The sequence below is a fragment of the Pseudophryne corroboree genome, chromosome 4 (genome assembly GCF_028390025.1).
Source record: "Pseudophryne corroboree isolate aPseCor3 chromosome 4, aPseCor3.hap2, whole genome shotgun sequence".
NCBI classification, from domain to species: Eukaryota; Metazoa; Chordata; class Amphibia; order Anura; family Myobatrachidae; genus Pseudophryne; species Pseudophryne corroboree.
This window is the reverse complement of record NC_086447.1, coordinates 601,317,196-601,329,794: the sequence shown is the minus strand read 5'-3', so window position 1 is coordinate 601,329,794 and position 12,599 is coordinate 601,317,196. Positions and strand designations below refer to the sequence as shown.

General features: G+C 45.4%; 1 protein-coding gene across 2 annotated transcripts in view; it reads right to left on the bottom strand.

The window, feature by feature from the left end:
- The window catches only part of ARID4B (AT-rich interaction domain 4B), a 375,127-nt gene that overhangs the window by 36,023 nt on the left and 326,505 nt on the right, over positions 1–12,599 (bottom strand). For both annotated transcript variants that reach the window (XM_063917566.1, XM_063917567.1), the window contains exon 16: positions 3,485–3,630. In XM_063917566.1, the coding sequence (XP_063773636.1) occupies positions 3,485–3,630 (146 nt within the window). The remainder of the gene's footprint in view (positions 1–3,484; positions 3,631–12,599) is intronic.

Genomic DNA, 12,599 nt, shown 5'->3' with positions numbered 1-12,599 from the left:
TGTGCAGGAGTAGTTGACTGACCAGGAAGTGTATAACATTTAACACATCTTGTACAACATCCTGTGCATAGAACCTCACAGAGCACACTTTACATGACAGCAATAATGGCGTTTCTGACTGATCGTGACCTTTTGCCTTGCTGAACATAACTGCAAAGTTTGTGTGCCGCACTCAATGGCAACAGTAACTGCATAACCAAGTCTAGTGTGTGACAAAAGTCAGCATTTTAACTGCTGCTCACAGTAACCTTGAATGCACCTGTCTCACTGGGAATAAAGAAAAGTGATAGCATATATATATATATATATATATATATATACACACATATATATATATATATATACATACATACATACATATACACGCTATCTCAAAAAACAGATCAGACAGCAGAACTAGCACAAGTCACATGCAATGCAGAAAAATATACAATAACATAACTGCAATGAGCACTTGAATCAACAACTCAGCCTGTTTTTGAAAGCAGACAGGGCATATGTGTTTGTAAAAACCTGGTTCCTTGGAGACGGTTTTACAGGGAGACCGAGACCAGCGTTCTTGGAGACTTTGCTCGCTGCATGCTGTAGATGGCTGCCCTGGTCTCTTGAGGGAAGGAGGGAGTGTTGTTTATAGCTCAAGGTTGGGAAATCTGCAGCAGACTTACACCCAAAGCTGGGGGAAGGGCTACAGGTTAAGCACCACCTCCCCTTGTTGGTCTACCACCCCAGGTACTAAAGGCCTTTATAAATTTAGTGTATACACTAAAACCTGTGCCTTATATGCCCTGGTGGTCTAGTGGAGTCCCTGACCGGAGCCAGTGTACATCTCCCGAGACAAGTAGTGGGCCACGATTTAAATGCAGGTCTTTTAAGACGGTACCCTCTTACCTACTTCCATATGCCAGCCACACAGTCCTGGGTTCCCCATAGTGAGTGATGCTAGAGGCAGTGTGCTGCCCCTGCAGCAAGAACCCATCTTGGCTTTGGCCGTGCAGGAGTTTCGGCGCCAGTGGGGGGTGATGGAGCTGTAGCGCTGAAGTCTGCAGACTTACAGCGCTAACAAGCTCAGAGAAAAAAAGAAAAATATACTATTAAAATTAAAAGCATAGAGCTGCTATAGCAGCCCCTTGTAAATCCCTGCTTGCAACTGGCAGCAACAACAAAAATGACCTGACTGAGCATGAAGGCGAGGTTATAGGGGAGACGACCCGAGCATTCTGGGAAGCTGGAAAGCTTAACTGTTTGGTGCCGGCACTCTCATCCACCACCTACAACCACCCGATGTTCTCCCCATGGACCCCTGTGAATCCCGAATAAGAAATAATAAAATTTCACTGCTCAAAGATCCTCCTGCAAGCTTGGCTTCGGACTGAAGCAGCAGTTACTGCTCCCCTCTTTCCAGGTGACATGCACTTCCACTCATGGAAGCTGGTGTCCTAGAGTGGAGTTCACAGGGTGACAACAAGCTCACCCAGCAAGTGCCAGGATATAGGAGTCCTCTCCACTACAGTCAACCTATGGTGACAACACCCCTTCCAATGCCATAAGCCATAATGGTACACAGCAATCAGAGGAGATTACATCGACCACCTACTACTACCTGAGGCATAATCATACTCCATCTTTAAAAAGAAACTTAGTGGTATTCATTGCACACAAAATGCAAACTTAGAGAGGGCCATATGTCGCAGCTTCTTAGTACCTCAAAAACAGCAAATTATTTTGTTTATTGGCATTACAATATAGTTTTTTTCATACAAATATTCCCTTAAGAATAAAATACAACAAGGTTTAAATAATTTGCATAATTTACACATTAAAATGCATTATGACCATAGATTTGCTTAAAAATAAAAAGTACATCAAAATTCAGCACACTGGCTAAAAAATATCCTAGAGGGATCACTAAATAAGGTAAGTGAGGAAGTTTCTAGACAGGATCTCAGCACTGTACAGATGTAGCCATGCTCATAGCGGCTACATCTGCGGCGGACAGGCACTTACGGCGCGGCTATGCGTGCCCGGGCCTAGCTGTCCCGAGCTGTGTATTTAGCCTTAGACGTGCACTCGGTTACTTCGCCGAGATGTAGCCACGATGAGCATTACTACATCTGTAGTTTGATATCCCTGACAATCTCGGCAAACATTTTAACCTTATGGGTGGCTCTTACCGCTCATCAGTAAGAGCAGCAATGCACGCCATTTCCTGCAGGCTGGGCACAATATGTCCACTCTTTTGGATATGATTATGGCTCATATACTCCCTCAGAGAGCTCTCAAAATGTGAAACGTGAGGCATATTGTATTTATGCATTGAGTATGTTGGCCCCAAGAGGCCTGAATGAGACAATGGGGCTCCATTGCTTTCTGTAACAATGGCCCAAATGTATTAAGCTTTAACAAGAGATAAAGTGGAGACTGATAAAGAGTGATAAATTGCCAGCCAATCAGCTCATAACTGTCATATTTCAAAACACAGTCTGTTTGAAATATGACAGATATGAGCTGATTGGCTGGTAATTTATCACTCTTTATCCGTCTCCACTTTATCTCTTGTTCTGGCTTAATACATTTGGCCTATACTCTTTAGTCATCTTTATTCCCTACAGTATATATTAGGCCCCTTTTGGTGTTTGATGGTACAGTAGTAGGAGCTGCCATGTTAGGCAGCTAAGCCAGTGTGCATTTCTTTTTAAGGATTCTTGGTTCCTTTAAACATGTTTTTGTTTTGTTTTTTCGCATTAATTATATATTGTGTATTATTATATAGTCCTCTTATATTTATACAGCACCCATATCTGGTGTTTTCTGTTTTTGCACATGTATTTTAAAGTGAGTGATAACGGAGACAAACTGTATTTATTATGCCAATTTTTTTTTACTCAACCTGAAATGCAGTTATTATACAGTAGTTAGCACTTTTGCATTGTTTATATCCTGTAATGCTATTTAGAACCTCTATTGTCTTTGCCCGTTTTTTACTTCACACATGCCGGTTGACTTTGTCACTGAATGTTGGCACGGCAACGGACGCTGGCAGTGCACATGGTGTGGTGGCATCTAAGGTTAGTACTGTTTATTCTTGGTTTTATGATCTTAAAACAGTGTATTAAACGCTGAAACATTGGTATTCACCCACTGTTGCTGTCTGTATTACCATAGTGCTGCAGTTATCTGCTTCTGTTGGACTCTTGCTGGAGTATCTAAGGAGGGCACAAGGGTTGACTTTCCATTTAACGTGAGTGCCACCAGGTACAATATTCTTTATCCAAAACATTGTCAGAAATATGCTGTGTCTTAGTTGCTGCTCCTTTGCTTACTATACAAAACATTACCGTTTTTTTGCGTGGGCTTAATGTAATAGTTACAAGCTTGTGGCCCAATATTTCCATAAATGTGATATGCAATCAAGTACAATTTAAAGTATTCTCTTATTTCTATCTCCGTGATGACCCTACAAATAAAAAAAAAATAGAACCCTTACTCTTCATTTTTCTCATCAACAAAGTCCACTTTCGGTTTTTGATGAATTTCTCCTCCTTTCAGTGTATTGATTTGTTTCTCACCAATGTTCTCATCTTCTTCTTTTAGGTCTCTCTCATTTTGACATGGAGCCACTACCTCTTTAACCTAGTGCATACAAAACACAGAATTAAAAACAGTAACAATGTGTACACAAAATAGAAATAGACTATACAGGTTGAGTATCCCTTATCCAAAATGCTTGGGACCAGAGGTATTTTGGATTTTTCCGTATTTTGGAATAATTGCATTCCATAATGAGATATCATGGTGATGGGACCTAAATCTAAGCACAGAATGCATTTATGTTTCATATACATCTTATACACACAGCCTGAAGGTAATTTTAGCCAGTATTTTTTTATAACTTTGTGCATTAAACAAAGTGTGTCTACATTTACACAATTCATTTATGTTTCATATACACCTTACACACACAGCCTGAAGGTCATTTAATACAATATTTTTATTAACTTTGTGGATTAAACAAAGTTTGTGTATATTGAGCCATCAAAAAACAAAGGTTTCACTATCTCACTCAAAAAAGTCCGTATTTCGGAATATTCCGTATTTCGGTATATTTGGATATAGGATACTCAACCTGTATCTCTAAATATAATTTTATACAAATTCATTTAGCACAAGGGAAATAATATATTCAAACTAACGTGCGAATGTTATTTAGATTTTATGTAAATTGAACTTAATGAGCAATTATGAGATACTGTACAAAATAAATTGTTATGTCAAAGTTAGTTGGAAAAGGACAATGGGGTCTATTCATAAAGCAGAGAAAAGCCCTGTTTTGTGGAAAATAGTATTTTAATTACCTACCGGTAAATCCTTTTCTCGTAGTCCATAAGGGATATTGGGGATATTTAGTACGATAGGGTATAGACGGGGTCCAAAGGAGCCGGTGCACTTTAAATTTCTTCAGTGAGTGTGGCTAGGGTATCATACTTGTAGAACTTTACAAAAGTGTTCTTCCCCGAACAGGTAGCAGTTCGGCATAGTTGCAAGGCCAACACTCCACGGGCAGCCGCCCAGGAAGAGCCCACCAATTTTATAGAATGGGCCTTCAGAGACTTAGGAACAGGTAAGGCTGCCAACACATAGGCCTGTTGGATAGTAAGCCTAAGCCAACCAGCAATGGACTGCTTTGAAGCAGGACAACCCTTTTTCTCTGCATGATAGAGCACGAACGAGGAATCCGTCTCCCTGAGCCGAGCTGTCCGCTTGACATAGATCTTTAAGGCTCGCACAGCATCCAATGCCTCTGTAGGAGCAGAAGCGTCAGAACTTGACGGAACCGCAATAGGTTGATTCAGGTGATGCGCAGAGACAACCTTAGTCAGGAACTGCTGTCTAGTCCTGAGCTCCGCTCTGTCCTCGTAAAAGACCAAGTATGGACTTTTACACGATAAGGCCCCTAATTCTAAGACATGTCTAGCAGAGGCCAGGGCCAGTAACATAACAATCTTCCACGTGAGGTACTTGTTTCCCACCATCAGGGGTTCAAACCAGGATGACTGTAGAAATTCCAACACCACATTCAAATCCCAGGGTGCTGCAGGCGGCACATAAAGAGGTTTTATGTGGAGCACCCCTTTCAAGAAGGTCTGAACTTCTGGCAAAAGTGCCAATCTCTTGTGGAAGAAAATGAAGAGAGCTGAAATCCGGACCTTAACGGAACCCAGATGTAAGCCCTTATCCACACCAGCCTGCCGGAAACGTAAGAAACGTCCCAAGTGGAACTCCGCAGGCGGATACTTGCGTACCTCACACCAAGAGACTGTCAAAGTCGAAAAATATTGTAATGCATATGCCTTGTACTAACCCCATGCACATGCCGGCTGCGCGTGCACTCAGTCTGCCGTGCGTGCACATATCCGCAATTTGCGTAAAGTAGCTTTCCACGGTCATGCGCCTTAGAGCGTGGTATGCACATTAACGGTAGAGTTTGTGAACGCATAGAGGGTTACTAGAACATTACATATTTAACCCAAATAGTGTACATTTTAGATATAGTTCCCCTACACCATATCAGCGAGTATTAATAGTTTAAACAGTTCCTGGACAAAGGGATTCGCCTTTGCATGATAGGAAGGGTCAGACAAAGGTTAGAAGGTGATGTCTAGTATCCAGCTGTAGGGTATTTTAAGGGTAACATTTCGGTGTTGGTTAGAGAAAGATCGCTTGTTCCTGCGTATAGTTATGCGCAAAAGTAGAATATGAACATTAACTGTATTTACTGTATATTATGTATGCGGCGGGAATCCAGAGGATACCACACACAAGAGCAGTTGGGGAAAGACATCGCCCATCTATTCAAATCAACCTATGACCTCTTCTGTAATGTAAAGACACATCCCTGTGTCCAATGGACAATGAGATTACAGTGACCATTGTATTGTGTATGCATGTTGTGTATAAAAAGCCCATTGTTGCCTGGCCGGTCAGAAGACTCTGAACGCTATCTGTAAGACCAGCGGAGGACCGGCCGGGTTGCGCTTGCGAACATTCTCACGTATGTACATTCTCTGTAGCCATTATTCTGTTTAGAATTATCTTGTTAGCCTGTAGTGTATGATTTGAACTGTTTTACCTTTTGGAATTAATCCACTGTGGCCTTAGAACCCTGTGGTTGCAACTACAAATCAGTGTTGTGTCTTCACTTTCCTGCAAGGGTTTTAGAGTGTATTTATCTGTATAAGGTGTATAAGTATTGATAAGGTGTACGCACTGCGGGTACTTTGTACCGTCAGCGCTACTTAAGGTTTAAGGTATAACATCGTTGCAGTACTTTGCTGCTAAGGGTTTAAAGTGTAATCATATCATTGCATTGTATCATTAGCAAGGTTTAAAGGTTATCAATTGTGTGTGCGCACGCTGTGTACTCTACACTCAGCGCGGCGTGTGTACGCCAAGTACGTACCACGTGTGGGACTCTGTACGCAAATAGCGTACAAAGTGCGTAGCACGTGTATTCAGTCTAGCGGCCATAGCGGCTCCACGGTAATAGTGTATCTAGAGGTATAGTTTTTCGGTCTAAGATAATATCGACATTATCAAGACATATCTTCTCCAGATATGATGATAGTGTTTTTCGTCACAGATTTCCTGGCCTGAACCATGATAGCAATAACCTTTTTGGAAAGGCTCTTGTGAGCTGGCATGTTCCACTCAACCTTCATGCCGTCAAACGAAGTCGCCGTAAGTCCAGGTAGACAAACGGTCCTTGTTGAAGAAGATCTCTTCTTAGTAGTAGAGGCCAAGGGTCTTCGATAGACAAGTCCAGAAGATCCACGTACCACGCCCTCCGAGGCCAATCCGGGGCAATCAGAATTGCATGGACTCCTTGATTTTTGATTCGCTTGAGCACCCTTGGGAGTAACAGAAACGAAGGAAACAGGTAGACCAGCCAGTAAGGACAAGGCGATGTCAGTGTATCTACTGCTCTCGCCTGAGGGTCCCTGGTTCATGAGCAATACCAGTGAAGCTTCTTGTTGAGTCGAGAAGCCATCATGTCTATTTGTGGGCAACCCTACCGGTCGATGATCTGCTGAAACACCTGATGGTGGAGCCTCCATTCCCCCGGGGTGGAGACAATGACGATTCAGGAAATCCGCTTTCCAGTTGTCCACTCCCGGACTGAAGACTGCTGACATTGCTCTTGCATTTCTTTCCGTCCAGAGGAGTAACCTCAGATAAGCCTGATGAGGTGGCCAAATAGGAATATGAAGGTAGGCGTCCCAAGGAAACCAGGAATTCCTGTTCTTCCAAGTTCGCAATCACTGCTCTCAAGGATTCCAATTTTGAACCTGAAAACCTTTAGGTAAGGGTTCAAGGACTTCAGATTCAAAATGGGCCTTACCGAACGGTCTGGCTTTGGTACCACAAACAGGTTGGAGTAATAACCCCTGCCTCGTTGTGGTATTGGTACTGGAACAATGACGTGAGACTGGACCAACTTTTGGATGGCCTGTTGTAATGTAACTTGCATTTCCTCCAAAGCTGGTAAGCTTGATTTGAAAAAGCGTTGGGGAGGAGCACCGTCGAACTCCAGCTTGCCCTAACAAATGAGGTCCCTGACCCAGGTATCCTGGCAGGAAACCTCCCATACGCAGCTGAAGTGACGCAGTCGAGCTCCCACCTCAAGATCCCCTCGGTGGGCACAGTCATGCTGAGGACTTAGTGGAAGCAGAAGCTCTGTTCCTGAGAACCGCTGTTTGCAGGTCTTTTTGTCTTACCTCTTGTGCCTCTATTCACATTGAAGGCACCCTTGGCCCTAGATCGAAATCGGTTAGACCGCAAGCGCTGAACAGACGGCCCTGGGTAGGAACGCTTAGCCGGCGGGGCCCCAGAGGGGAGAAATGTAGATTTCCCTGCAGTGACTTTGGAAATCCACGTATCCAATTCAACCTCAAAGAGCCATTCCCCAGAAAAGGGGAGGGATTCCACATTGCACTTGGATTCTCTGCGTCCGCTATCCACTGAAGCAACCACAATGCCCTGCGTGTCAACACAGCCATGGCAGACGTACTAGCATTAATATTGCCCATTTCCTTGAGCGAGTCACACAGGACGTGTGCAGTGTCCTGAATGTGCTTCAGGAGAGTCACCGTAGTGACCAGAGGCATATCCCCTGAGAGGCCCTCCTGACTCTGAGTAGCCCACGTATGAATGGAATGGGTCATCCAGCAACCCGCTATGACCAGCCTTTGCGATACACCTACTGCTGTGTAGATAGACTTTATTATAGTCTCTGTCTTTCTGTCCCCAAGGTCTTTTATGGTAAAGAAGCCCGGGCTAGACAGCACTGCCTTTTTGGACAGTCGAGAGACTGAGACGTCAACTCCCAGGGGATCTTCCAAGAATTTCCTACCTTCAGGAGCAAATGGGAAAGAGTGCAAATATCGTTTTGACACTTTTTTGTCTGGATTTTTCCCGGCTAATTTGAATAAGTCATCTAACTCTGCTTAATCAGGGAAAGTGACATTAGGCTTGTTTTGTGTAAACAAAAACTACTGCTGTGACGCAGCGTCCCCTAGAGGGAGCTTTAACATGTCCCGTATAGCCAGGCTGAGGGGTTCAATACCCTGAGCAGAAGCGGAATCCCCACTAATGGGATCCAAGTCATCCCCATCCTCCTGTATTACCTCATCTGAATCAGAGAGCAGAGCAGGTAAACCATGCTTTTGTGGTCCTGAGTTAGAGAGGGGGGCTGTGTAACATCTGCCCTAGCAGCTAAGTCTGCAACAGGCTTTTGTAGTAGCTGAGTTTTCTTGAACATTAGCAGTGAGTTGTGATGACATATCAGACATCATAGTCTTAAGAGACCCTAAACAGGATGGTTCTGGTCCCTCTCCCCCAGCCCCTTCACTGAGCTGTGAAGATTGGCTGCTATGTTCACATGAAACAGAATCAGATGATAAGGGAGAGAATCTGGTCTGACATACACTGCATAGTTTGTGTTTACCCATGTTCACAGTAATCACAATGACATTCACACAGACAGTAATACTTAGCAAGCCTGCCCTTACTGTATGTGAGAGGAGACACAGAGAGAAGACCAGTATACACCAGCTATACAGCCCCAGTGAGGCTGTCAGCTTACTATATCACAGTGAAACACTGATTTCTGTCCTGTATAGGACACAGATTGTGTACAATAGCGGCTCTCCCTCTTTGCTACACCCTGTACCAGTTTTCCAGCATGTCTTGTGAGTCAGGAGGAGCTGTGTGTGCTTGCTGCTGCTGCATCAAGGAGAGGAGAGTGCCAAAATGCCGCTGGTCCCGCTCTGAGGTAGCTCCACCCCCCCAATGGTGCCAGAGCTACAGAGATTTTTATACTAGCAATGTCTCCTAGTTTGCTTAAAAACATCACACAAGTGCTAGTTTAAGCCACCGCTAGCCAGTTGACACGGGGGCTCTAGCGGGTCCCCCTCAGGAGGGTCCCGTATGCCGCGCCCGTGTTTAGCTGCACCATAAACCGGGGGACCCCCCCTAGCGGGGCCCCCGGCTTGTACTCACCACAGTCGTCACCTTCAGGCCTTTGTTAGGGGTGTGCGGCAAGCTGCGATTGCTAAGGCGCAGTGCCCCGCTGAACAAACTACCTCTCAGAACGGTGGTCCTGCAAGGGGGAAGCGGCTCTGACACCTCGCAAGGCCGGTGACCATCCCCCCCACTAACATCCCTGGGGCAGGTATGCTGTTGCCCAAACAGCATACCAAAAATAATAAAAGTTTAAAAGAAATTGAAGAAAACTCTCTGGAGCTGCAGAGATGTGCAACCTCTCCTGAGCGCACTTTTTACTAAATGCCTGTGGGAGGGGGCATAAAGAGAAGGAGCCAGAACACCCAGTGAAGAAATTTGAAGTGCACCGACTCCTTTGTACCCCATCGTACTAAGTCTCCCCAATATCCCTCATGGATGCTAGAGAAAATAAGATTTTACTTACCGATAAATCTATTTCTCGTAGTCCGTAGTGGATGCTGGGACTCCGTAAGGACCATGGGGAATAGCGGCTCCGCAGGAGACAGGGCACAAAATAAAAGCTTAAGGATCAGGTGGTGTGCACTGGCTCCTCCCCCTATGACCCTCCTCCAAGCCTCAGTTAGGATACTGTGCCCGGACGAGCGTACATAATAAGGAAGGATATTGAATCCCGGGTAAGACTCATACCAGCCACACCAATCACACCGTACAACTTGTGATCTGAACCCAGTTAACAGTATGATAAACGCAAAGGAGCCTCTGAAAAGATGGCTCACAACAATAATAACCCGAATTTTTGTAACAATAACTATATACAAGTATTGCAGACAATCCGCACTAGGGATGGGCGCCCAGCATCCACTACGGACTATGAGAAATAGATTTATCGGTAAGTAAAATCTTATTTTCTCTGACGTCCTAGTGGATGCTGGGACTCCGTAAGGACCATGGGGATTATACCAAAGCTCCCAAACGGGCGGGAGAGTGCGGATGACTCTGCAGCACCGAATGAGAGAACTCCAGGTCCTCCTCAGCCAGGGTATCAAATTTGTAGAATTTAGCAAACGTGTTTGCCCCTGACCAAGTAGCTGCTCGGCAAAGTTGTAAAGCCGAGACCCCTCGGGCAGCCGCCCAAGATGAGCCCACTTTCCTTGTGGAATGGGCTTTTACTGATTTTGGCTGTGGCAATCCTGCCACAGAATGTGCAAGCTGAATTGTACTACAAATTCAACGAGCAATCGTCTGCTTAGAAGCACGAGCACCCAGCTTGTTGGGTGCATACAGGATAAACAGCGAGTCAGATTTTCTGACTCCAGCCGTCCTGGAAACATATATTTTCAAGGCCCTGACAACGTCAAGCAACTTAGAGTCCTCTAAGTCCCTGGTAGCCGCAGGTACCACAATAGGTTGGTTCATGTGAAATGCAGAAACCACCTTAGGTAGAAATTGAGGACGAGTCCTCAATTCCGCCCTGTCAGAATGAAAAATTAAGTAAGGGCTTTTATATGATAAAGCCGCTAATTCTGACACACGCCTGGCCGAAGCCAAGGCTAACAGCATCGATACCTTCCATGTGAGATATTTTAAGTCCACAGTGGAAAGTGGTTCAAACCAATGTGACTCATTGAGATCCCAAGGTGCCACTGGAGGCACAAAAGGAGGCTGTATGTGCAGCACCCCTTTTACAAATGTCTGAACTTCAGGTACTGAAGCCAGTTCTTTCTGGAAGAAAATAGACAGGGCCGAAATTTGAACCTTAATGGACCCTAATTTTAGGCCCATAGACAGTCCTGTTTGCAGGAAATGAAGGAAACGACCCAGTTGAAATTCCTCTGTAGGGGCCTTCTTGGCCTCACACCACGCAACATATTTACGCCAAATGCGGTGATAATGTTTTGCGGTTACGTCCTTCCTGGCTTTGACCAGAGTAGGGATGACTTCTTCTGGAATGCCTTTTTCCCTCAGGATCCGGCGTTCAACCGCCATGCCGTCAAACGCAGCCGCGGTAAGTCTTGGAACAGACAAGGCCCCTGCAGTAGCAGGTCCTTTCTTAGAGGTAGAGGCCACGGTTCGTCCGTGAGCATCTCTTGAAGTTCCGGGTACCAAGTCCTTCTTGGCCAATCCGGAACCACGAGTATAGTTCTTACTCCTCTCCTTCTTATGATTCTCAGTACTTTTGGTATGAGAGGCAGAGGAGGGAACACATACACTGACTGGTACACCCACGGCGTTACCAGAGCGTCCACTGCTATTGCCTGAGGGTCCCTTGACCTGGCGCAATATCTGTCCAGTTTTTTGTTTAGACGTGACGCCATCATGTCCACCTTTGGTTTTTCCCAACGGTTTACAATCAGGTGGAAGACTTCTGGGTGAAGTCCCCACTCTCCCGGGTGAAGGTCGTGTCTGCTGAGGAAGTCTGCTTCCCAGTTGTCCACTCCCGGAATGAACACTGCTGACAGTGCTATCACATGATTTTCCGCCCAGCGAAGAATCCTTGCAGCTTCTGCCATTGCCCTCCTGCTTCTCGTGCCGCCCTGTCTGTTTACGTGGGCGACTGACGTGATGTTGTCCGATTGGATCAACACCGCCTGACCCTGAAGCAGAGGTTTTGCTTGACTTAGGGCATTGTAAATGGCCCTTAGTTCCAGAATGTTTATATGAAGAGATGTTTCCATGCTTGACCACAAGCCCTGGAAATTCCTTCCCTGTGTGACTGCTCCCCAGCCTCTCAGGCTGGCCTCCGTGGTTACCAGGATCCAATCCTGAATGCCAAATCTGCGGCCCTCTAGTAGATGAGCACTCTGCAGCCACCACAGGAGAGACACCCTTGTCCTTGGCGACAGGGTTATCCGCTGATGCATCTGCAGATGCGATCCGGACCATTTGTCCAGTAGATCCCACTGAAACGTTCTTGCATGGAATCTTCCGAATGGAATCGCTTCGTAAGAAGCCACCATTTTTCCCAGGACCCTCGTGCACTGATGCACTGAGACCTGGCCTGGCTTTAGGAGGTTCCTGACTAGCTCGGATAACTCCCTGGCCTTCTCCTCCGGGAGAAACACCTTCTTCTGGACTGTGTC